Source organism: Mustela putorius, unplaced genomic scaffold (genome assembly GCF_011764305.1).
Source record: "Mustela putorius furo isolate JIRA1106 unplaced genomic scaffold, ASM1176430v1.1 tig00004007_pilon_pilon_pilon, whole genome shotgun sequence".
Lineage (NCBI taxonomy): Eukaryota > Metazoa > Chordata > Mammalia > Carnivora > Mustelidae > Mustela > Mustela putorius.
The window spans coordinates 12495011-12521086 of NW_025422145.1; the positions used below are offsets into that span (position 1 = coordinate 12495011).

General features: G+C 48.9%; 1 protein-coding gene across 2 annotated transcripts in view; it reads left to right on the plus strand.

The window, feature by feature from the left end:
- The first annotated feature begins 2208 nt into the window (after window positions 1–2208).
- The window catches only part of LOC101681230 (CREB binding protein), a 124966-nt gene continuing 101098 nt past the window's right edge, over window positions 2209–26076 (plus strand). For both annotated transcript variants that reach the window (XM_004750536.2, XM_004750537.2), the window contains exons 1-2: window positions 2209–2851; window positions 25272–25984. In XM_004750536.2, coding sequence (XP_004750593.1) covers window positions 2767–2851; window positions 25272–25984 — 798 coding nt within the window. In that variant the 5' untranslated portion in view covers window positions 2209–2766. The remainder of the gene's footprint in view (window positions 2852–25271; window positions 25985–26076) is intronic.

The window sequence follows — 26076 nt, forward strand, 5'->3', positions numbered from 1 at the left end:
AATATGTAAGAACTTCTTTATTCTTTGCCCAAGAGATTAGCACAATGACAATGCCCTCAGGAGATTCTCAAGGGATGCCGGATGAAAATAAAAACATGAATGGATGAAAAGAAGTGTGCCTGGAAATGCTGTGGGAGCTCTCAAGTGGGCTAGGAGGGCTTCCTAGGGGAGGTGACATTTGAAGAGGGTCTTGGAGAATCTCAGCATGGGGAACAGTATTTACCAAAGTATAAAAAGGCCTGAATGATGAGAACTTCCTCGAGGCCAGGTGGGTGTGAGGGGATGGTGCAGAGAGAGATGAGAAGTTGAAGAGACAGATATGGGGGCAGCTCAAGGTCTCAACACAAACAGGAAAAGGTAGAGCAATCACTCGGTCTTGACACTGGAGGAGGATCGTTTTTTCTGGTACCTACACTACACATTCTTTATTTTATTTATTATTATTATTTTTAAAGATTTATTTATTTATTTATTTGATAGAGAGAGAGATCACAAGTAGGCAGAGAGGCAGGAAGAGAGGCAGGCAGAGAGAGAGGAGGAAGCAGGCTCCCTGCCGAGCAGAGAGCCCGATGTGGGACTCGATCCCAGGACCCTGAGATCATGACCTGAGCTAAAGGCAGCGGCTTAACCCACTGAGCCACCCAGGCGCCCCACATTCTTTATTTTAAACAGCTATGCACGCTTTTTTCTGTTTTACAGACTATATAGGTACAGCCCTTTCCCCTCCTCCTCTGTGCAGGAGCCCTTTGTTTTCAACAGAGTTCCTGCTCTTTTTTTTCAGGAACTTAACGCGGGTGCTGCGTGGGTTAAAATGTGTAGCACAAGGGACACAGGTGGGAAGCTGCCACCGGAGCCACCCGGGCGATGCAGGACGACTCTGGGGCAGCGGGACGGGGAGGGACAGGTAAAGGACGTGGGGAGGGCTGCGTGGAGCGGGAGGGAGGAGTGTGCGCGGACTGGCGGGGCTCTGGCGGAGGAAACCCGGCCGCCGCTGGTACCCTTCAGACGAGGACTTCGGGACGAAGCGCGGGCAAGTTTTGAGGAGCAGATAAGGCACTGAGACGTGAACACCTTAGCGTTCTACGGGACTGTCCCGCAGGGGTTGGCAACCCCCGCCTCCGCCGGGCCGGTCTCCCCCGGGCCGCACACATGCCTGGAGCCCCCGTGGGGTGCCCGGTGGACTTCAGGGCGGGGCGCTTCCGAGACGTCCAGGCCCGAAGCCCTGATGTAAGGGGACCCCAGCCCGGAGGCAGCGCCCGCCACCTCCCGCGCAGCTGAGGGTGTCGCATCGGGCAGTCCTGTCGCATCGCGCTGGGGAGCGGCGGCCCAAGGGTCTCGCGACCCCCTCGCTTCACTTGGGGGTGGGGGGGGTCGAGCCCTGACCTCTGCCACTTCCTGCCTCAGTTTCCCCATCTGCACACACTCGCGGGCGGTCTGTAACCTGCAGGAGACCCGACGCATCGCTGGCATCCGGCGAGAGGAGGCAGCCAGGCCTGATCACCGGGGGAGAGTGGCGGACTGACAGGGCCCTGAGGAGCCGGGACCCGGCAGAGTCGCCCAGCGGGACTGGCGGGCCCAGCCGGCGCCGACTGGGGGCCCGGCTCGCCGCCAGGCCGCAACTCCGGCCCTCGCCGCCCGGCCGCAAGCAGAACAAAAGTGGCGGCCGCGCCGCGCGCAGGGCGTCCCACAGGCGCTGCCGCTCCGCCGCCGGGGCAGTCCCGCCGCCCCACGCACGCTGGCCGCGCCTTCAGCCCCTTCCGCCCGATCGCGCTCGGCTCTTTCCGCCGCGGACGGCGCAGGTGGAGGGGGCGGGGCGGGGGCCGTGCGTGGTGACGCCGCGGGGGGGTGACGCACCGGCGTGCCCCGCCCCCTCCCCCTCCCCGTTCAGGCTCTGGAAAGAGAAGAAAAAAAACTTTCTTTTTTTTTTAATTGAGGAATCAACAGCCGCCATCTTGTCGCGGACCCGACCGGGGCTTCGAGCGCGATCTACTCGGCCCCGCCGGTCCCGGGCCCCACAACCGCCCGCGCACCCCGCTCCGCCCGGCCGGCCCGCTCCGCCCGGCCCTCGGCGCCCGCTCCGGCGGCCCCGCTCGCCTCTCGGCTCGGCCTCCCGGAGCCGCGGCGGCGGCGGCGGCGGCGGCGGCGGCAGCGGCGGCGGCGGCGGCGGAACGGGGGGTGGGGGGGTCGCGGCGGCGGCGGCGGCGGCGGCCCCGCTTCGCGCATTGTTTTTCCTCACGGCGGCGGCGGCGGCGGCGGGCCGCGGGCGGGGAGCGGAGCCCGGAGCCCCCCGGTCGTCGGGCCGCGAGCGAATTAATTAAGTGGGGCGCGGGGGGGGAGCGAGGCGGCGGCGCGGCGGCGGCGGCGGCACCATGTTCCCGGGGACTGCCTGAGCCGCCCGGCCGGGCGCCGTCGCTGCCAGCCGGGCCCGGGGGGGCGGCCGGGCCGCCGGGGCGCCCCCGCCGCGGAGTGTCGCGCTCGGGAGGCGGGCAGGGGATGAGGGGGCCGCGGCCGGCGGCGGCGGCGGCGGCGGCGGCGGCCGGGGGCGGGCGGTGAGCGCTGCGGGGCGCTGTTGCTGTGGCTGAGATTTGGCCGCCGCCTCCCCCACCCGGCCTGCGCCCTCCCTCTCCCTCGGCGCTCGCTCGCGGCTCGCGGCTCGCGCTCGCTCCTCTCCCCTCGCAGCCGGCCAGGGCCGGCGCCGACCCCCGCCCCGGAGCTCTTGCCAGCCCGGCCGCCCGCGCTCGGGGCTGTTTCCGCGAGCAGGTGAAAATGGCCGAGAACTTGCTGGACGGACCGCCCAACCCCAAACGAGCCAAACTCAGCTCGCCCGGCTTCTCGGCGAATGACAGCACAGGTGAGGGGGGGGCCGGGCGGGGGCGGGGGCCCCACCCGCAGGTGAGCGCCGGGGAGACCCTCTCCGAGGCGCAGGCCCGCGCAGCCGCTTCCCGGGACCCCGCCGGGCCGGCCGAGGGGAAGTTTGTGGCCACAGTGCGCCGGGGCCCCGAGCGGGGGCCGGCCCTGCCCGGGCGCTCGCGGCCGGTCCCGGAGTTGGGGAGCCCTCCGCGCGCCGAAAGCGAGCGGTACTTGCTGGGAGGAAAAGTAAAGTGGAGCGTGCTCGTCTTCGTGGGGATTCCACGCGCCTCCCTGTGCCGCCGAGCGTCGGCTGCCCGGAGGGATGACAGCACAGGGTAGGTTTCACGGTTAGGGAAGGGGAAAGTGCAGCGGAGGGGAGACCCAAAGTGTTTTCTGAACTAGTAGCACAATTCGCAGCTCTGCGACCAGAAGACACACGAGTAGCAGCAGCCAGCCTGCGAGTTAAGACTTGGAAGTTTCTTGGAATGTGCTCCTTGGGAAAATGTTGAGCAGTTATCCTGAAAACTCTCGTTGTTCGGTCACTTATTTCGCCCGCCCAGACTTCGCTAGCAACATGTCATCAAAGTTGCTCTGGTGTGTTTAATTTCAGAGGCATAACCTTAAAAGAAAGTTAGGTAGCAGATCCTTTTGGGCTACAATGTCCACTTGAGCTGATGCGGTTTTTACAGTGTAGATGTATAAAACAAATATGTTAACGAATGTGGGAATTGCAGTTTTTTTCCTCCCCCCCATTTTTTTTTTTTTTTAAAGCAGGGTCTTAAATAAAACGTCCTTTGAAACAGCATCTCTGAGAACTTTCTGAGATAATCCCATCAGTTGCTTAAGAAGTATTTTAGTTTCTATTCATTTAATAACTCTGGGCTCTTGTGGGCTGGTCCACGGTACCATTACGATGGAGCTGTATTTCCTCTTTCAGAGCTCTCCTTTGCAGTAAAAACTTGTGCGCTGCTGGGAACAGTTCTGTCTCCAGCGCAGCCTGCGTTTCTCCAGTACAGTCTTGCAGTAGCAGCATCTGAAAATCAGTTTATAATGAATGGGTCCAAATTGAATTATATTGCTGAAGGCAGCAATGCCTTCAGATTTGCAGTAGACACAGCTGTTCAGCTTGTGCAAATATTTCTGTGGCCACTGGCATATTTCTACTAATGGTCTAAAAAACCTATTTCTCCTGTTGAAACAAAACTACTTCAATTCTATGGCTTCGGTTTTAACACAATTCCTAGAATATTAGGGTAGGCATGAGAGAAACGATTTTTTAAAAATTCGCCCTAAGAAGATTCTTGTCTAGTTTAAATACAGTTTGCGGAATGGTGGGTGGGGGTAGTAAATAAGTTTCATGGGACATAAAAGTCACTAATACTATTTATTTTTATTTTTATTAATTTTTTTAAAGATTTTCGTTATTTATATGACAGACAGAGATCACAAGTGGACAGGCAGGCAGAGAGAGAGGAGGAAACAGGCCCCTCGCGGAGCAGAGAGCCCAATGCGGACTCCCATCCCAGGACCCTGGGATCATGACCTGAGCCGAAGGCAGAGGCTTTTAACCCACTGAGCCACCCAGGCACCCCTTTTTTTTTTTTTTTAATTGATAAAGAAATGAATGTGATGTTTATTTTGTCAAGTCAACTTGTTTGAAGTAAGAAGTGTGGAAACAGCCATGATTTAAATGCCCTTTTACTGCAAAACAGATCTCCTTTGCTTCATTAATCTTGCTATGTTTGAGTGAAAAGTCTTTAATCTTATGAAACGAAGATCATACCAGGCAAGTTTAGCTTTGAAGCTTGTCTTCCGAAACTGGTAACTTTTTGAATGGCTTTGCAGCTTTGTTGTTGTTGAAGGAGTTTATTACAGATTGTGTTTTCTATAGAGGGATAAATTACTAACACAAGACTTAACAGAAAGGCTTGTGCAACTATATACTTTCCGTTCTTTCCAAGATGGAGCTGAGAGAATGGCCTTTTTGGGTAGTTCTGTTACTGGATGGTCACATATTTACCTGATGCACTGCTAAATCACAGCAAAGTTTATCTGAAAGGATTTTTCCCTCTTGGTCACCTTTCCCCCCCTTCCTTTCTAACCTTGATCCTCCCAAGTCAGGAGCTCACTCTTTTCCAAATGTGGAACAAAAAAAAAAGTTTTTAGTAGCTCCAGTTTAAATCATTTAAAGAATAAAATTCATGCTCATACTTGAGTTGAGTTCCCTTGGTTACCCATTCATCACATCATGTTAATGGGCAAGAGTCTGTTAGCATGGGGCTGGGGAAAGGACCATCATCAGGCACATGAAACGAGGCACAGCCTTGTGTCCCGTAACTGCTAGTCTGAGACAGAGATCTTAAGGATATATATTAAGCAAATAAAGGACGAAAGGAATCGCATTGCATACACTCAGAAGAGTGAGGGCATTGGGTTAAATGGGAAAGTAGGGAGACTCAACCGTATTTGTGAGGGGATGTATTTTTGAGGCTCCCAGGAGAAAGTTGTACGAGGTGGAGCAAGGTGTGTTTCTTTCTGTTATAAAATTTGAGTGATGGGAGCTCTATGCATGGGAAAAGCTGAGGGATTAGGAGGAGGAGGCCTGGTGATGTAAGAAACAAGTGATTTGGAGTGCCACCACGCAGTACATGTCTGTGGGACTGGCCTTGGGAGCCTTTGGTGTCCGTTGCGTGTATCTGGGGGGCTGATGTTGGGTGGAGAGGACAGTACTCCTGACATTGGGGAGCTTATTAACCAGGGTGCTCCCTACAGGGCACTTGCAACCTAGTGGGGGGGAGTGTGGATGTGCCTAAAGCATGCCAGCGAGGTAAGGTGGCATCTCTGAGTGATAAATGTCATTGCCACTGATGACAAACAGGAGAGGCTGGGAGTGCTTCTGAGGAGAGTGTGGAGAGGGGATACAGAACTAGAGAATGTGCCCCAAAGGAAGGTAGCAAGAGGAAGAAGGAAAAAATAGTACTTCTGACCTCACCCAGACCTCAGCTCTGGAGTGGCCCTGGATTTAATGTCATGAGATGTTGTGGAAGTAGCATCTTCTTGTTCCAAATCAAAGGCGTAAATGGTTTCTTGCAAGTGCTGTCTTCCTTCACTTGGCACCCATTGGAAGAGGTACGACTGTGTGTTTCCAGTATGTAGTTAATTGTGTGTTTTGGAAACTTCTTTATTTAATATGTCCAGATTAAAACAGCATATTAGTGTTTTTCAACAGCAGGGTTTCATGATTTAATAGTGAGGGAGAAGTAAAATACCCATGCAAGCAGTAAACTTTTTTTTTTTTCGGCCAGCTTTATTGAAGCCAGATTTACATACAACAAAAACTTGTTAAGTTCAAGTTTTTTAAGGCTGTCTTCTGAAAACTGCACACAGATCTATTTCATCCTATCCTGTGTAAGTGTCCCTAAGCAGTAGTGATTACACTTTATAATGTGAATCTCTTTAAATGCCATAGGAAACGATATTTAAGGAAAATCTGGAGTGAATATAGTTACCAACCAAAACACCTTTCACAACAAAACGGTGAACTGTTCTTTATGTGTTGTGTGTTACTTACCCGAGCGCTTAGCTCCTGTCCCCTCAGCTCGGGCCTCAAAGTGCGCTGTGAGGCAGGATGGGAAGACACTCTTTCTGCCGATTCTCTGTAAGGAGCCAGACGTGGGAGAGGTGATCCGCCGAAAACTAGAACCAAACCTAGATGATGAGAGTAAATAACTGTATATTCATTTTACAACTCCACGTCCATAAATGTGAAATTTGCTTGAATTGTGGGTTTACGAGCTTGCAGTACTTGGCAGGTTTCAGTAGTGTGACTCCAGCAGGTGGAGTACATCTCGGGGGGAGGTCTGGCACCAGCTCTGGGGGAGCGGGATGTGTTCTTCCTACTGTGGGTAGCAGCAAGGGCTGCCCCTTCCCTCTGGTTCCGGTGCAGCAGTTTGGTCCCCCCTTCTTGCAATGACAGTGGAAAATTGAGGACCAGTCACTTTTTTTTCATCTCTTCATTGAGTTCTGGATAAATAGGAAACATAAACTTTTATAGAGACTTCTAGGGACAGGGATTTTCATGACTTTGCTTTACTTTTATACGTGTTGGAAAAGTAGGGACTTTTGGATAACCTAGGGCTCCGTCGAAGTTGCTTGGGGGTGATGATAGGTAAGTACGAACCCCGCTAGGGGTGCCTCGCGGCACAGCAGACCGCCAAGCGTCACTCCTGTTTGACATTGGAGTGTGATCCCCTGATTCTAAAACGGTATGGAAACAGCTTGGAAAGGGATGAAGGAGCTTCTGCTTAGCAGTAGCTGTGTTTGTACAACTTCTACCTCTTGCCTCCGCAGCTCTGTGACCAAGTATGTGATTCCTTGGGGCCATATAAGTGCTGATTTCGTGTTCTACTTAGTGTGTTTGAAAACACAAGAGTTAAAATAACTCTGCTAAAATGTGCCTTCCCTGGTTAGGATGAAACGTACCTTGTTGTGACCTCTGGAAGATGAGCAAAGCTTGCGTTAAGCCAGTTTAGTTCTTGGGTACCATTAGTCGGGACACCACCTCTGCCATCTTAATTCAAGCCAGCATTCCGGGTATGTGCCAGGGAAACTAGAAGTCATGCAAAGAAGCGTTTCTCAGAAAAGGTTTTGTGCTCACATGAGGCTGGGAGCAGCTTTACTGCAAGGCCTTCCCAGAGCCCTCGCATGCTGCGGGGCTCTGGGCCTTGGGGTGCAGGGCTCTGGTTTGCACATTCATTCCCACACCCTTTTTATGTAATGCAGGCGTCCTCGGACTTTCTGTAAAGGGCCAGAGGTTATATTTTTGGCTCTGCAGGCCACAAGGTCGCTAATAGCTACTGAACACTGCCATTTCCAGACCACCTGTACGTACACCAGTGGGCGCCGCTGTGTACCAGCAAACTAGTAACTTCTGTTGGAGCCAGGAGCTGGCCCTCTCGCCACAGTGTGCGACCCTGATGTAATGTGGGATTTCTCGGTTTTCTCTCCTGAAAAGTGAATGTGCCCCATAGTCCCAGTCCCTTGGACAGGAGACCCATTGGTCAGTGGATCTGTCAGAGACGGTAGCCATGCACGTGCGTCCGATCTGTGGTGTAGCAAACACAGTCAGTGAGGATGTAGCCAAGAATTCTGTAGTCAAGACTATTGATCTTGTCTCCATTTCCAGTTATGTTTTTGTAATAGGAACGGGAGGACCATGAAATTTTAAAATTGCAAAAAACTTAGGAGGCGCGGTGTGTTCTAAAGATTCTTAACTGACTTGAAGCATTTTTCATGGGGTTGTTTAAGCAGCAAATGGATAGGTTATTCTGGTTCTTTACTATTGATACGACAATTCAGTCTGAGGTACTGTTAACAGAGTAAGTAGCAGCATGCAGAGGATTCTTATGCGTGGCTCTGAGTAGCTTAGAACCGTGTTGACAAAAAAAAACCCCAAAAACTTGGAGGCAAAACTCAAGAATACAAAAGGCTATATTAAGTGCCAGAATGCTTGAGTCAGAAAGGGCAGTCCAGGAGGGCTTCCTGTATCACGTTCTGGTCCCTGAACGTCCCTGCGTGGAGAAGCCCAGAGCTGGATGTCCAGTTGGGGGTAACACCTCAGAAATCCGCTGATCAGCGAGGGAACCTTGACAGAGCAAGGCGCCAGACAGCCGGGGAAGCGGGTGGGCGTCTGTGCCTTCTATAGTGTTGAGAAAAGCTCCCTGTCCATTCACAGCAGTTTCGTCTCTGTGAGTGTCATGGTGCACGGCCTGTGGATATGATCTGTGGCCGCTTGCTCTCCTCGAAGTCCTCTGGTTGTCCCAGACAGTCTCTCCTAAGCTCTCAAACTCCCAGCCATCCGCTCTGGTTTTCGGCACACGTGCCTGCTGTCCCCTAGCCTGCTCTGTGGCCGCTGCTTAGTGGTACATCCGTCCTTAGAAATGCCGTCCTATGACTGATGGGCTCCTCGCGGCTGGCGTGGTCGTGCACAGCTCTGGCGTTAACTGGGGGAGGGTTGCCACACTTGTCCAGCCAGTCTTAAACTTTGCTTTCAGGAAAATTCTCACATTGCCGCACATCCCTGACGAAGAAATCTAAGTCCTTGGAGCAGTGCCTATTGGGGACCTCTTGTACATTGGACTTTCTTTGGGGGCTGTGCTCCTCTGTCCGGAGCGCTGAGATGGAGCCACCCATGGGGTCCCATGGGAGGGGGCAGAGGGTGCTCATCTCCAGCCTGGACTGGCCGGCCGGGAATCACTCAGATTTACGGGATGGCCGGGAATCACTCAGATTTACGGGAGAGCTCTTTAGACGCAGGGAACGGGTGCAGGAAAGGCATGCAAGTAAGCAAAAGTGACTTCTTTTCCCCCCAGGATTTTAGACAATATAGGGAATGACTGTTGCTCACATTGAAAAACTGCCTTCGGGTGTTTCTGGTTCTAAATTTGAGAAGCAAGGCTGTCTCTGAGCTCTGTGTCTAAAAGTTGAATTGCTTTCTTTTTAAACCTTCCCTGTAGAAAGACATCATCCCATGTGACAGTCCCCCCCCCCCCATGTTTCATTTCCATTAATCAAAGGGATGTTTAGTGAAATCTAATGGTGAAAAAAATGTCACCTGATTATATCTGACTTTCCTGTGTCTAGGTGTCCCATCTGCTACTGTTTGAAAATCTGTTAATTTGCACCTCTTTCTGATCCACCCGTGCCACCGTGTAGACAGTAGGTGGTTCTTAACAGTGGTCAGCTGTTTAATGGGGTTGTACAGTTCTGTTGTGAAGCAGAGTTTTATTATTTCAAAGGCTTCCCTTTGCCCTACCACCCAAATATTTTGGATTTTTTTTTTTTTAACCAGAACTGTACCATTTATACATGTTTTAACTTTGTAGTTAGAATAACCAATGAGATGGCAAAAAGCCCCAACAAAACAAAACAGAATAACCTCTTTGTTATGAGAGGCTTGTGTGATGCTTAAATAAGGAGATTTTGGTATTTGATTATAAACCAAATGATGACACTCGGAACTGTAGAAATCTATCAAATAATTAGGGTTTGCTTTGACAATGATGGGCTATAAAAGCTTGACCCAGTTCCTTTGGATTAAAATATTTTGAGTATTTGTCACCTGATTAAAAGTAGAACCTTCTACCCATGACTCAGAGTTGAAGGAAATGTCAGAGCTTTTTATATGGGAGGCGGGTGGCGCGGTATTAAGGAAGGAGCCCTGGCCTCTGCTTGGAGTGGACGCTGCATCTCAGCTTGTCATTTCTGAGACTTGGGCCAGTGACTTTACATTGAAGCTTGGGTAGGCGAGGGTAGCAATCTTTTTCTCCAGGGGAAAAAAAGGCCCTCATACTAGGTTACTGTGATTCCTGGTATAAAACAGGCTGTGGTAGCTGTTGCTGGTCTTTAATTGTGTGGGGAACCTTAGTTGTGCCCTTCCTTGTGGGCTGGTGGGGGTTGGGACGATGTAGGTGAGGAGTCTGACCCTGAACCAGATCCACGGGAGTTTCTTGCTAAATGGAAGGTGCCACCCCGCCTGGTTCTCTTCCTACACCAGTGCTACTGTGAGTGTCGTCTCCACCAGCTTGCGGGAGAAGGAATTGGAATCCAAGATGCAGGCATCCTACAGACGAGACTTTACCCAGTCTGTGTTTGAAGTTGAAAACGCTTCTCTGTTGGAAAATTGAAGTCTAAATGGAATTGTTTCTCCACGAGGAGTTGATTTAGGTTAGGACTTAGTGAAAAAGGAAAAGCAAGTGTGGAGAAATCATAAAAACAGTCTTTTTCTAAAACCAGTGTTAGGGGAGAAATGGCCTCAGGATCATGGTGCAGTTTAGTCAGGTCGATGGGATGAAAGAAGTGTTGGTGGCGTTCACTTCAGAGCGAGGCTTCTGCTGTTGTGGGGGATTGTCTCTGCTGCAGATTCTGTCCTGGAAGCTGTTGGAATGGAGTTTACTCCTTTCCATTCTCCTGGATAGTTCGGGTGTGGTGATTTGTGGTTTTGCTGGCAAAAAACTGTCTCATGGTGGACAAAGAGCCTTTCTTCTAATTTGTGGGTGTCTTTACATTAAATCTTTTATTTTTAGTAAACAACTTTCACTGACTATGACGAAATGGCATGAAGCTCTCATAGACCTGTGCTGTCTTCGTTGTGCCTCTAGTAATGATGGGGTTGGGTTCTGTTTGCAGAAGAGCATTGTCTGCCCACGGTTGAACTTCTCTTTAAAAATCTTAAGAGAATCATTTGAATTATTGGGAGATAGTTGGCTGTTTTAGCGTACTCTGGTAACTTTCTCAGACTTTGAAAGTGGAAGGAAAAACTGATTTCTTCTAAGAAGGCCGATTGGTACATCTGAAATGCCCGTGTTCTTGTGGTATTCGAGTGAGCAGCATGCAGTAGAACTTTAGGTGATGGTGCCGTGTTCTGATCTGCACTGCCCAGCACTGGAATCACCAGTTACTAATGTGATTCAGGAAATAAATTTCAAATTTTGTTTAATTTTAATTAATGTGCATGTCAACAGCAGCACATGGCTAGTGGCACCCCCCTCAGTGTGTTTATTTATGTCATTCATTAATAGTTGAAGATAATTATGACGAAGTTTCTTCCAAGGGACCATCTTCTAAAGACACTTTCAAAAGTATTTGTTACTTTAGATGTAGGACTTTCCATTTAGAAAATATTTATTACACTGTGGTGTCAGCCCTGGAGATACAGTGTCTGCCTTCCTGGGGGTTCGGCTGTAGTTCGGTGTGACCTCGGACCTCAGAGGGGAGGTCTCTAGGCATGATGTGCCCATGCACGGTGGGGGCAGAGGACAGAGTCTGCTCCAAAAGGTCTTGGAAGGCCTTCTGGGAGAGGTGTCACTTGCGTGGAGACCTGCTGATGGACACCAGATGGGGGTGGAGAGTACTGGACGGTTCCAGGTGTAGGAAACAGCGTAAATAGCCATTGTGAAGGTCTGGAATAGAGAGTCCTGAGCAGGTAATAGTTTTTGCAGAAACCAGTTCTATTGTTGGTTTACACTCCCTGGGCTACCAGTCAGAGGTCACCTGGTCTTGCTTCTGAGAGGCAGAGATTGCCAGGGTGGTCCTGCTCTGGGTGTGGTGGTGGGGAGCTGGGCCAGTCTCCACTGTACTGCTTCATTCTTGGAGGCAACAAAGATTTAAATGCTTATGTCACTTGAATCGGCGATATGTTCTTACTCTGTGTGGGAGACTGCGAGGCTGTGGTGACCAGCACTGTGACGGGAGGCTTCCGGGCCCGAGGTCAGGGAACCTTCTTCATAGAGGAAGGACTGTTGTGGGAGTCAGTCTGGGCACCCGAAGGCAAGGTAAGGTTGTGGAGAGCCTCCGGTGTCAGACCAGGGAGCCCAGATCATCTTTTTAGGGTTTGAAAAACAATACAAAATTTGAGAGACCCATTGTGTCCAGGGTATTTGGAGGAAGCAACCGTGACTTGTTCTCCAGAAATCTAAATAAGCTTTTCCCAGAATGTATTTTTCCATCCGTGTTCCTATCTGCTGGGAGAGTTGACAACTGCCTTCTCTTACCCCAAGCCCTGTTTGTGAGAGGAAAAGCCCCATGAATCAGAATTCATGTACTTATTTAAGATGTTAGGAATTTTTTGTACAAACATAATTTTCTTTCAAAAGCTTTTTAAAAAATCGTTTTCAATATGGGTAACTTATTCATAGGGCTCAAACTTGTAAACAGCATGAAAGAAGGTGCTGCCTCCCGAGCCCTCAGGCCGCCTCCCTGGAGGCAGCCCGCGCTGGCCACTTGTGCACTTTTCTAGAACTCGCTGTGCGGGTGGCAGCATGTGCTCTCTTGTGCTCTTCCTACCAGAGTGGCACAGCGTACATGTCCATGTACTCCTCACGGAGAAGTATCTCAAAGCTGGTGCAGATACTCATGTTTGAAAAGCAGGCTTCATTCTAAAAATCCCCCCCCCCTTTTTTTTTTAAGATAAAATATCTTGGTGCTGTACTTAACACAAAATGATTTTAATGTTTTCACTGTACTATAAATAGGAAGAATTGAAGTTTGTAAAAAACATTAATTTGGTGTCACCCTGAAGACTGTCGGAGGTTTTGTTACTGTCATTATGTTACACATCATGCAACCAGTTCGCACCAAATCTCTGTTATAGTTTCCCAGTTTCTGGAAGACATTCCCAAAACCAGAGGTTTTTATTAGTCACCTTATTAATTAATGATACACACATATCTCTGGCATAACAACCTACTTGTACACCAAGCAGATAAAGTAAAAATCAGTCTCTTGTTTGGTAGGACTTCTAAGAATGTTCACGTTAACTCCAGACCTTTCATTAATTTAGTTAATTGACCTACAGTTGGCAAAACATGAAGGTGACGGAAGGGTCCTTCAGGAGAGGAGTGGCTAACTCCCCTGCTGTGGCAGTTTGGGGAAGGGAAAGCAATCTTCCCTTCCAAAGGAAGAGAAGTCTGAGGGTTACTAAATTTAAAAAGGAGGGAAAACGTACATGTTAATTAGGTCCTTATTAGGAGTAAAAAGTGGGTGTACGTAGATTTCCAGAAGGTAATCTCTAGAAATTGTTTTTCTCGGTACCGGGGGGCTGAAGATGTTTGGGGAGCTCTCCACTTTGCACTTTATAGTCTTCTGAATGCTTAATAAAAGGTCCATAAACATCGTAATTTCATCACAAAACTAGTGAAAGTAAATCAAATCCAAAGCAAAACATCTTAGTCTTTGTGATTAGAAGACTTTGTTAAATGGCGACAGGTGCAGTTTTGATTAGTTCTGTTGCAAAACCCTTGGACCTCTAGCAAGAAGGATTTGAACAAGTGTAAATTAACTTGGAGGTGTCATCCAAAGATAGGAAAATGTGATCGTGTTTTAGTGCGATGTCCAGTTACCACTTCCTTTGTTACAACTCCAGTTCTAACAGAACCCTTTCTATTAGAGGTTTCTCCATGGATGAGCTGGAAGCTGTGGGACCTTACGGCCACCTAATGTTTGAGTATTTCAAGCTGCTGCCCGCTTTCCCAATATGGGCAACATCATCTCATTATTACGTTGGGTGCAAAATATCCTATGTAGATTGTAACTTACCTTTAGGAAAAAAAAAAACAGTAGTTTTTGAAAAATCCTTCTTTAAAGTATTTTTTCTTTTCCTGCCTTTTAAGCTCATGTGAACACTAAAACTATTTTAAACTAATACTGAGCCCGTTTCAAATTTCCTCTTCAAACTACAAACGCTCCCAACTGGAAGTGTTCTGGGTGTCGTCATCCGGGCTGAATGAAACTCATCACCTGGGCCTGGACACCCCAGGGGCTGCCGTAAAAAATCAATTTTCTTAATTACTTAAATGATTCGTTCATTCACAGGGTTCAAAAATCAGAGGACATAAAGCTGTAGAGTGAAAGCCTCCCTCCCTTCCTCCCTCTGCCTGGTGCCCCCGGGTAACCACTGTGCGTAGCTTGTGCACCCCTCCTATCTTGTGGAGCAGACGCGGTCTGTTCTTGGCTCCCTCGCCCGCTTCCTACCGTCTCCTCTCCTGGAGGTGGCCTGCCGCACACATGCTGCACCCCGGTGCATGGCGGCATGAGGACGGCGTCAGCTCCTTCCACGGTCGCTGGTGTCCGTTACAAGATTCGTGCCGTAATGGCTTTAATCTGCTCCTCACTCATGGGTGTTGAGGTTACATCCAGTCTTGTTCTTGCACAAACAGGGCTGTAATGAATAGTCCTACATGGTCGTGTGTGTCTCTGTAGAACAGATTCATAAACAGGGAAGTGATGGTTAAAAGGAATATGCACTGGTAATTGTGATCATATCATCACATTGTCCTCCCCAGTGCGTGCATGTTGGAGGATTCTTGAAGCTTGAGAAGCCTCACACTCATATCCAGCATCGCCCTCGCTGCGTGTCTGGGGTGTATTAGTTACTAACATAGTCTCGTTGACGGACGGTCGAGTTACTCTTCAGCTTGTGATTCTCCATCATATTGTACATCTCCATCACTTGCAACTTAGCTATAATTCTGTGGTGCTCTTTCCCATGAAGACCTTTTTTAGAGCAGCTTTAGGTTCATGGTAAAATTGAGGGGGGCATACAGAGATTTCTCAAACCCCCCAGCCCCCACGTGCAAGCCTTCCCCATTACGGGCCATCCCACTTGCACGTGTTTGTCATAGCTGAGGAACCTACACGAACACTTGGACACTTGGCGTCACTTTACCTTAGGCTCTTGGTGTTGCACATTCTGTTGGGACAAATGGATCCTGACATGTATCCATCATTGTATTATACAGAGTATGTTCCTGGTTTTGTCTTAAAAACCGCCTGGGCTCCCACCTGTCCAAACCGTCCCCCAACCAAGCTGCTGACCTTTTTACTGTCTCCATAGTTTTGCCTTCTCCGCTTCTCCAGGGCATCAGGTAGATGGAACCACACAGTCTGTAAGCTTTTCAGATTGGCGTCTTCCATGTAGTCATATGCATTGAAGGTGCTTCCGTGTCCTTTTGTGGCCTGGTGGCTCATTTCTTTCAAGTGCTGAATTATACTCTGTTGTCTGGATGTTGGTGTACTTTTTGGACTCAATACATTCACTTCCTGCCAGCGGCGCTCCTGTCGGCTACACACAAGCTCGCTTTTATATGCTGTGCACTGACACCGCAAGTGCAGACGGTGGTCTTCCCCCTTTCTCCTGACTCGGTGTTGCTGCCTGCTGGTCATAGCCCCCAGCATTTGGGCCAGAGGACCTGTCTCTCTGGGTGTCTCCGGCTTATTCCTTACACGGTAGCCAGATAGTTTGAAGAGTCCTGGGGTAGTTTCTGCAGAGGTTCGATCCTAGCTCAGCTACCAACCTCGCTCATCCTCCAGGACTCTGGAGATGCAGAGTGGATCGGCAGCTGATGACAACCCCTCACCTAGGTCTTGGAGCCCCCTCGGCTGTGGTGGTGGGGAACAGTGAACCCCTTTCTGCTCCTTCTGCTCCAGATCATCTGGTTACCATTTGGGGGGGCCGCTGAGGGAATTGTGTTTGGTTTAGTGGTGGCTTGCTGCTGTGACAGCATCTTCTGTCCCACCTTTGTCTTAAAAAGGCTTCAAAATCTCCATCCTACAAGGCTGAGGGAGATAGCACACAAACCACACGTAGTCCTAGCTCTCAGAAGTGGCACTTTCTGCAACTTGTGAGTGTGTGGAGTGAGGATAGGAGGCTGGCTGTGATTCCAGGACTCTGGTGATTCAGGTCTAGGGTGACAGGACTTGCAGTCAGGACTGTCTTGAGTTCCTTAAGGGAAAGGTAAATAGCAAACATTTAGGGAAGCAAGATTTCTTGGTCTCTGAAAAGAGTAACCATGAAATGCATTTGTGAATAAGAAAAGAAAATGCTCAAATTTGAATAGTAAATGATGATACAAAGTAGACTCTATCCTTCTTGGGCAGACTTTTTCTTGAAAAATTATATAGAGGGCATTTTTATAATCCAGGTTTTTTCCTTGTGACTTACATCACAGTTTCTGAGGCATTGTAGTTCCGTTCCAGTGAGGGTCGTCTACTGCAGCAGCGTGCTGTCCTCCCCTCACTTGAGACTGTGCAGTTCGTGGTGTCTAAAGATTCACAGGTAGGTACTGACTGAGGAGGTTTCCGTCTAAGAGTCCACCAGGATGGATTCTTTGGTAATAGGAATATTTGTCCCATAAATTAGCTATATATATATATATTTGGGTCTAATAAGTGAATTGCTTTACAACTTGCAACCCAATGCTTACATTAGCGAGTAGACTTTGGGCATTTATTTATTTATTTATTTTCATGCACTCTTCTCTGAATGATGAGTGACACTGACAATGGATCTTCCCCCCCTAAGAAGGCCTTTCTTTTTTTGCTGTTGTTGTTTTTAAGATTTTATTTATTTATTTGATAGACAGAGATCACAAGCAGGCAGAGAGGCAGGCAGAGAGAGAGGAGGAAGCAGGCTCCGTGGAAAGCAGAGAGCCTGATGCGGGGCTCGATCCCAGGACCCTGAGATCATGACCTGAGTGGAAGGCAGAGGCTTAACCCACTGAGCCACCCAGGTGCCCAGGAAGGCCTTTCTTCATGTAAAGTGCTCTGGTGGGGTCCCTCCCTCCCAAACCACACCCGCACGCCTGCAGAGGGAAGCAAGCCATGCTGGAGTTGAAACCCACCAGAGGCATAGCGGTCGGCTTGTTCTGTCTGCTCGGCTCCCTTCTCCGCCCTGTCCACGTGCAGTGTTTCTCAGCGTCTTTCCTTCTCAAGATCTGCTCAGAGTCGCCCTGTCATCTGAAGCCTTTCTTGCCTCTGTTTACTCCCTTTTTCTGCTTGCATGTAAATTGGTGTCCGTGGCCTCTCTTCCTCAATTAGATTATAATCCTCTGAGGGGCAGACTTTTGTTCGAGTCTCAGATAAGCCCCTTTAGCCCTGCAGGGAGCGAAGTCCCAGGAGCCAGGAAGTGTGCCCACGGTAGGAAGGCCCCAGGGAGGCAGATCGCTCAGCCAAGTCCGCTCTGGCTCCTGAGCAGATAGCGATTCTGCGGAGAGGCGGGACTCTGCGTTCAATAGATCACTGTTCCGAATGAAGTAAAATCTCATTATTCTGTACTAATTAGGGGGTAGTGTATCTGCATAAAAAGCTTGAATCACAGAAGATTTAAGAGGGAATTTACTTTAATTATTTCCTAATAGTCATTGTTAAAAAAAAAAAAGTTAGATGTCTTTTGGGAACTAGCTTAAATGCCTACATAGAAATTATTAGTGGGGCGCCTGGGTGGTGCAGTCCATTCAGAGTCTCATTCTTCATTTTGGCTCAGGTCATGTTCTCAGAGTCGTGAGATTGAGCCCCACATTGGGCTCCTCTCTCTCCCTCCCCCTCTACCCTGCCCCTGCAAAACTATTTGTAATGGCCTAAATGCTAAGAAAACAGTGTTGTTTTCTTTTCCTTTTTTTTTTTTTTAAGATTTTTATTTATTTGAGAGACAGCAAGCAAAAGAGCACAAGCAGGGGGCGGGGCAGAGGTAGAGGGCAAGCAGACTCCCCACTGAGCAGGGAGCCCAATGTGGGGCTTGATCCCAGGATCCCTGGGATCGTGACTTGAGCCAAAGGCAGACTTCCAACTGATGGAGCCACCCGGGTGCCCCTCTTTTCCTTTTAAAAAATGTTAATTCCGTGTTGCTGAAGAGTTGACCCATTATTTATTTGTACAGTCCCCACCATTTTTTAAAGCAGAGTAAGCTTTACTTGCACTAGCATTGTCACAAATTATTAGGACTTTACCTTAGAGAAGTGACAGTCACTGAGCACGAACCCTGTACCAGCCCTATGTCATAGCATCCTTGGAAGATGGTGCTGCGGCAGATAGTGACTGATAAGTGTCGAGTCCTTACTGCATGCCAGGCTAAGTACTGTGTACATGTGGTACGATTTCATTCCTGCGTCAGAGGGTGTAGACAGAGTAAGTGACAGAGCAGGGCCTGAGTCAGGACCAGACTGTGGTTCCTGTGTTAGGAGTGTCTCCCTGTTAGTATATTGATAAATACACCATGGAGGTCTCGAATGGTCTCCAGATCATCTAAGAATTTAGAATCCTATGAAAGTGCTTTCTGTTCTGTGGATTCCTCTTGTTCAGATGGGAGGTTTTTCAGAATGCATCACCCTTTTTGGATTAATTTTTGTATCCAGTTTTTACTTAGGAATTAAAATTCTTTTTGTAAAAATCTCCAGGTTTGATGAATAAAAGTGCTTAGCCTTTCTAGGGTTTAAAAGAAGGATTTGAATAGTCAGAGTTATAGTACAAGTAATGCTAAAGAACATGTAAAAAGATGATGGAAGGAAAAACAAACTTTTTCACAGAGAAGGAGGGCTGGCCTGAGAAATGGGCGCGGGTGGGGGAGAGGAGGCGTCTGGGGGGGTGGGGAGGTCTCATGCTCAAGAGAAGAGAAACACGAACATGAACCAGCACCTAAACTCTTACTCTTAGGTTTGATTTTCAGGCAATATCTCTTACTCTGTGTTAGGCCATTTAGTCTTCACATGGGCCGCAGGATGCCGAGGTGTATACAGAGGGAGGAGTAACCTGACTGGCCCCTGCAGGAAAGAGGGGGAGGTTAAGAGAAGGATGAGTGGAACAGGGAAGCATTTTAAGAGAATTCATTATTGAATTTTGTTTTCTTTGTTTCTTTTTTACTAAACCAGTAATAAATGTTTGGGTTACTACTTCATATCTTCTAAACAAGTAAAATGTTAACAGTGTTACTTTGTATCCTGTCACTTTGGCTCTCTTTGGAATTCATTGGCTTATTCAGGGTGGAGCTGTTTGTGGGGGGCCTGATCCCTCTTTCATGGTCCTTAACAGCCTTGTGAGTTATAACCGAGAGTTGATAATATGATTTTAAGACTCATTATGTCTGCAAAGTCTATAGAAGAGTTCCTACTTCTGGCTAATACAGGATTTGATAAACTAGTTTATATACATTGGCACAGAAAAATCAGTTCTGCCAGTCAGAGAATTTGGGGCCCCAGTTGCCATTCAAAGGGAAGAAAATTAAGTATTACAAAAGAAAGCGAGTTGTTAGAAAAATCTAAGGAAGGATGTGTTTTGTGAATGATTTATTTGCTTAGCTGCATTTGAACAGGCTCTTCAAACAAAACTGTTTTCACATGGTACAGGCTGGGCAGGTGGATTCAGCCTTTTTCTGGTGTTTGATCTGTAAGATGGAGAGCTTTTTTCAGAGTGCCTGATTGTAGTTCATCTCTTGTTTAAGGTGAAATACGGACTTCTGGTAATGATGGCTAAGAATGGATCTTAGTACATGTTTAGGATGCCTTGTCTTCCGGTGTTGAGCAGGGATTGTTTCCCAGAGTGAGGTTTCTCTGAGCGGTCCGAAAGTGGTCCCTTGTGATCGTGCTTGACGAAGATCTGCTGTGCGGTGGGTGCCCCAGCCTTGTATGAGTGTGACAGAGACGGGGAAACCGGTAGCTCCTCTTTTCCCAACTCAGCTTAATGAAAGGGATGGAGTCTGGGTTGGCAGCCAAAGAGCCCCAGAAGAGAGAAAATTCCTGGAGGCTGCGTCCACGTGACAGGCTGTGTTTGCTGTGTGAGGGGGATGTCTCCTGCCAAGGTTGAGCCCCTAGAAAGCAGGGTCCCATGAATCTCGTTCAGCCTCAGCTCTGCTCCCTCCTGGGGCCACTGGTGACTTGGTGGAGGAAAGAAAGGGAAGCTACCTAGGATCAGGAGTGGTGATGCTCAATCTTGAACCTTCAGAACCTCCGGTGCTTCAGATTGGTGTTGCGCAACCGTGCATTGGGACACTTTGGTGTGTAGAAAGCATCACTGGGGATGTTGCAATATCCTGGCTTTCCTCCTTCACTCTTCCTTTGTCCGTTTTGTGAGATGGAGAGTATGTACGTGGAGACAGTCACAGGAAGAAGAGAGATGGTGCTCTGAGTGGGGGTGGCCCTCTGCACAGCCTACACAGCCCATCTTCTCTTCTTACAAAGATGCCCTCCTTGTGCGTTTGCTCGCGGATGCGCGCACACGCCGTTGGACCAGTAGGTGAGGACGTAAGCAGAGTTAGTTCGTTCTTTCCACAGCCAAACAGCTGTGAGAGGTGTTTGGACTGAAATAGGGTGAGAAAAGTGGTAGAGGTGGACAAAGTGTGGCAGAGCAGCACAAACCAAAACTGAGCCCAAGACATACCACCCGTGACAACTGTCAGAGTCAAAGGTGCGTGTGGAGTGCAGCTACAGTAAACCATTAAGAAAGACCAAATGGGTAAATTTGAGAGTGGCAGGATGGTGGGTGAATTATGAAAGGGAGGAAATTTTGAAGTTTGTCTGCAAGAATAGAGTAAGATAACCTGTTCCAGCTCTCACCGTGTAACTCTGGGATATTGTCCCTGCGGCGTGGTTGGGGGAAGTGGGACCAGAGGTTGGGCAGTTTGCTCAAGGACGCGGGCTGGCTGATGGAGCTCGGATTTGAATGCGCGTGTCCCACCTCCAGGTGTGCCTTTTCCTTCCTCAGCTCCGTTGCCACCCTGGAGTTGGGGAAGTGGACTCTGGCACTGTTCATTTGGGGTCACCTGCTCTGGTCCAGGCCCAGCCCCCCTCTGTGAGCGAGTGCTTCGAGACATGGGGAGGAGTCACTTGGAGCTTTGGAAGGTTGATCCCTACTGAAAGTATTTGCAGTTCATTTCCTTCTAAGATGTACAGTGCTTGCCGCCGGCTCTTCACCCCCTCCCTGGCAAATGGAAAGGAAACTCGGTCTCTGTCATAATGGCTCCTCATGCTGGTTTAGATGAAGTTTCCTTTTCATGCGCCCAGATTGAGGAGCATTGCATTAAAATCACACACACGCTGCAGTTTGGTTTAGTTTTACGAATACAGAGTAGGGGTGCCTGGCTGGCTTAGCTGGCAGAGCATGTGACTCCTGTTCTTGGCGTCATGAGTTCGAGCCCCATGTTGGGTGTAGACATTACTTAAAATCTTCTAAAGAAGAAAGAAAGGGGGCGTCTGGGTGGCTCAGGTCATGATCCCGGGGTCCTGGGATCGAGCCCCAAATCGGGCTCTCTGCTCAGCAGGGAGCCTGCTTCCTCTTCTCTCTCTGCCTGCCTCTCGGCCTACTTGTGATTTCTGTCAAATAAATAAATAAAATCTTTAAAAAAAATGAGAAAGAAAGGATACAGAGTAAAAATGTGCATGCCTGTGGACAAAGTCTGGAAGGCAACAGAAGCATGTTGGAGAGTTGTTTGTTTTCTTTTTACTTTATTTCATGTGTTCTCCATCCCCGCCCCCAATGTGTTCTTTTTATCTGGAGACCTTAGTGGAATTATCCAGATTCAGGACAGCAACATGCCATAAAAGCTATGGAATGGAACCCACTAAACCACTTAGAGATGCAGAAGCTGGGTAGTTGGCAGGACAAAGCCCTGATCCGTGGCAGTGTCTCAGCTGTCTGCCAAATCCAGGAGTCGACTCGTAATCACATGTCCTGTAATCAGGAGGAAGCAACCCCAGATTGAGGGACATTCTATAAAACAACTGGCCTGTCTTCTTCAAAAATGTCAGAATTAGGAAAGAACAAGTCGGAGGAAACTTTCTAGACAAAAGGGGAAGACCAAGACATGACAGCTAGGTGCAGTGGGGTCCTGAATTAGATTTTAAACCAGGAAAATAAATGTAATAAAGAGCATTATTGGGGCACCTGGATGGCTCAGTGAGTTAAGCCTCTGCCTTGGGCTCAGGTCGTGCTCTTGGGGTCCTGGGATCAAGCCCCGCATCAGGCTCTCTGCTAGGCGGGGAGCCTGCTTCTGCCTCTCTGCCTACTCATGATCTCTCTCTCTCTCTCTGTCAAGTGAATAAATAAAATCTTTAAAAAAAAAAATAAAGGAGGGGTGCTTGGGTGGCTCAGTGGCTTAAAACCTCTGCCTTCAGTTCAGGTCATGATCCCAGGGTTCTGGGATCGAGCCCCGCATTGGGCTCTCTGCTCAGCGGGGAGCCTGCTTCCCTTCCCCTCTCTCTCTCTGCCTCTCTGCCTACTTGTGATCTGTCAAATAAATTTAAAAACAACAACACAAAAAAACAAAACCAAAAAGAATTAAAAAAAAAAAAAGATGCATGGTCTAATACTTGGGAGGAAAGGCTCATGTGTCTGCAACTTAATCTCACAGGTTGTACAGAAACGTGTGTGTGTGTGTGTGTGTGTGTGTACAGTTGCAGGTAATCCCTAATTCCTTATAGTCGGGTAGGATGAAATAGATGAAATAGGTATGTGCTGGTTAGAGGTGGTTTGCTGGACATGCATGTACAGAGAGCTCCGGAGGCTGACAGAAAGGACTGGTCTGTTCTGCAGGGATGGCCCAGAGAGTCTTAGTAGTCATTGCACATAATCTGAGTGAGAGATAGGGGTGTGGCTTTGTAGATGAGAGAGAACATCCAGAAGAAGGATTTCTGTTGCATGTGACAGCTCCCTGTTGTGGCCGGAGGGTAGGGTGCGTCGGGAGGTGTGGGGGGGGGGTGAGAAGTGATCAGGAGCCACATCCTCACGGCCTCATATGCCTTATGAAGGAATTTGAACTTCTTTGGGTGACGTTAAACTTCAGCTAGAATGGGTTAAATGACGGGAAATGGATTTTCTTCTCTAGTGAGAAATCTGAAGGTGGGGGGCGCTCCGGCGTTGGAGTTTGTGCTGCAGTCAGCGCGGTGTGTGCGGGATGGGCTGCCTCTCCTGTGTGCAGGTGGCTGCCGCAGGTCCACCATGAAGTGTGCTGAAGGGAAGGGAGACTTCTTCCCCAGCATCCAGTAGAAGGAAGACCTTCTCCACATGTTGTGGCCAACTTGCTGTTGACTCCCTTAGCTGGGATTGTGTCACCCGCAAGGAGAAGCTGCTCACGGGGGTGGGGTGGGGTTGGGGGGGTGGCCTCTCCAGTCACTCCTGCTCCTGTGGCTGGGAAGGTGTGGCTGTTCCTTAGCGGAACCTCAGAGCAGCCGCCCCAGTGGGTTGTGGGGGAGGCGGTCTTAGGGTCTGACCCCGCAGAGCAGAGAGTTGTTTTCTCAAAGTGTGGGGGGCTGTGTTTGCAACAACAGCAGAAAGCCTCCTGCATTCATCACCCCCCACTTCTGCCAGCGCGACTCTTTATTTTGGGGTGTTTCTTACCAGCCACTGCCCACGTGCACACACTGCAGTTCTGATCTTACTTGACCTGCCTTTGCATGTTTTTACATCACATGCACATTTTCCTACATTTTTACAGTCTTCATAATTTAGTAGGAGTGTAATTTTTTTAAGGTTTTATTTATTTATTTTAAATATAGTGAGTGGGGGCAGGGGCAGAAGGAGAGGGATAGTGTCAAGCAGACGCCGTGCTGAGCATGGGGCTCGATTTCACGACCCTGAGCCAAAGTCCATAGTTGGATGCCCGACTGACTGAGCCACCCAGGCACCCCAGATGTGTAGTGTTTTCTAGGATTATATGGAATTTATTAAACCTTCTCTTACTGGATAACAGCTGATACTGACAGTACACTTTTAACTACCCACAGGCACTGTCGGTGGAAGTGCTTTACATTTATTCATTCATTCAGTCCCCATGAAACCCTGTGAGGTGTGGTGGCCATCATCATCGCCCAGGTTCCAGATGGAAGACCCTGAGGCACAGATGGTCTAGGTGATTTAGAGCTAAGAAGTAGGAGCCAGAGGCAGGGCTGCAGTTCTGAGGCCGACCTGCCTCCGTGTGGTATTCACCCGTGTTCTGATGTTACACATAATCCTGCTGTGGTGGTGTTCTGCACATCTCGTCCCTCGCGCACGCGCGAGTGGCCAGGGTGTTGTGGTCTGAAGAGAGTGTGGTCACTCAGTGACTAGAGATGACACACAGGCCACATGTTAGAGAAATGGCACTTTGAGAGGCACCAGGAGGAAGAAGTTGCTGTACTTGTCATTGATTACCAGGAAGGATGATCTCTTCCCTTGACAGTTCTGTCTCATCTTTTTGATCCTTACCTTTCTGTCTTTATACTTGGGAGTCCGTGCACTGCCGGTCCTTCTGCATGGCTGATGTCAGCCCCTTTCATGTGAGACAAGTAGTTGTTGAACTATTTTCTTTTAACTATTTTTAGTTTCTTTATACATCTTTATTTTTTGCAGCTTCAACATTTGGAGAACTCTCATTTTCTCTTTAGGCTTGAGTGGGGTCTTTTAAATAATTTACCTTTTAAATATGGAATCACTTAAAGTTAGGCTTTACTTAATTCTCCTAAATTGCTGTCCATTTAACCAGATGCCCAGTTACTTTTTTGCACACATATATTCTTAAAAAACATTTTAACAAATTCAGTGATTTCCTTTAGTTTTTATATGTACAATTCTCCTCAAACCACACGATTTAATTACTGTTTTAGAATATGTGGTGACAGCTAGTGGGGCTAACCCTCCTCTCATCTCTGTTTAACTTTTCCTTCTTCAGAATTTGAAAAATATTCTTCCTTTTTTATTTTCCCAAACAAAGTTTCAAGTCCTTTTGACATTACGCTTAAGACATGCTAGCGTTCTGGGGCTCCTAGGTGGCTCAGTCCACTAAGCGGCTGCCTTTTGCTTGGGTCATGATTTCGAGGTCCTGGGATCGAGTCCCACCTGGGGCTCCCTGCCCAGCGGAGAGTCTCCTCCTCCTCCTCTCTCTCCCTCTGCAGTTCCACCTGCTTGTGCTCTCTCTCACACATTGTCCCTCTTTCTCAAATAAGTAAGTAACATCTTTTTTTAAAAAAAAAAAAAAAAGAAAAGAAAAGAGTGGGAAAAAAAAAGACCTGCTAGTGTTCGGTGTGAAGTGCTTCTTTAGGTTAAGATCATAGTAACGTGACATGACAGTTGGAAAGCCGTTATGGTTTCTTCGTGTCTCATTTCCATTTCTGTTTAATTTCTAGATTTTGGATCATTATTTGACTTGGAAAATGATCTTCCTGATGAGCTGATCCCCAATGGAGGAGAATTAAGCCTTTTAAACAGTGGGAACCTTGTTCCAGATGCTGCTTCCAAACATAAACAACTGTCGGAGCTTCTGCGCGGAGGCGGCGGCTCTAGTATGAACCCAGGAATAGGAAATGTCAGCGCCAACAGCCCCGTGCAGCAAGGCCTGGGCGGCCAGGCACAAGGGCAGCCGAACAGTGCGAACATGGCTGGCTTGGGTGCCATGGGCAAGAGCCCTCTGAACCAGGGAGATTCTGCAGCCCCCAGCCTGCCCAAGCAGGCAGCCAGCACCTCCGGGCCCACTCCCCCTGCTTCCCAAGCACTGAATCCGCAAGCACAAAAGCAAGTGGGGCTGGTGACCAGCAGCCCTGCCACGTCGCAGACGGGACCTGGGATCTGCATGAACGCTAACTTCAACCAGACCCACCCGGGCCTCCTCAATAGTAACTCTGGCCACAGTTTAATGAACCAGGCCCAGCAAGGACAGGCGCAAGTCATGAATGGATCTCTTGGGGCCGCAGGCAGAGGAAGGGGAGCTGGGATGCCGTACCCCGCTCCGGCCATGCAGGGGGCCGCGAGCAGCGTGCTGGCCGAGACGTTAACCCAGGTTTCACCGCAAATGGCCAGTCACGCCGGACTGAACACGGCGCAGGCAGGAGGCATGACCAAGGTAAGTGAGCTTATGCGCTTTGAATACTTGCTGCTAGCGGGGGCTGGGGGGCGCGGTGGTGATGTGGGACGGGGCGGCCCCTTCCTGTCCTC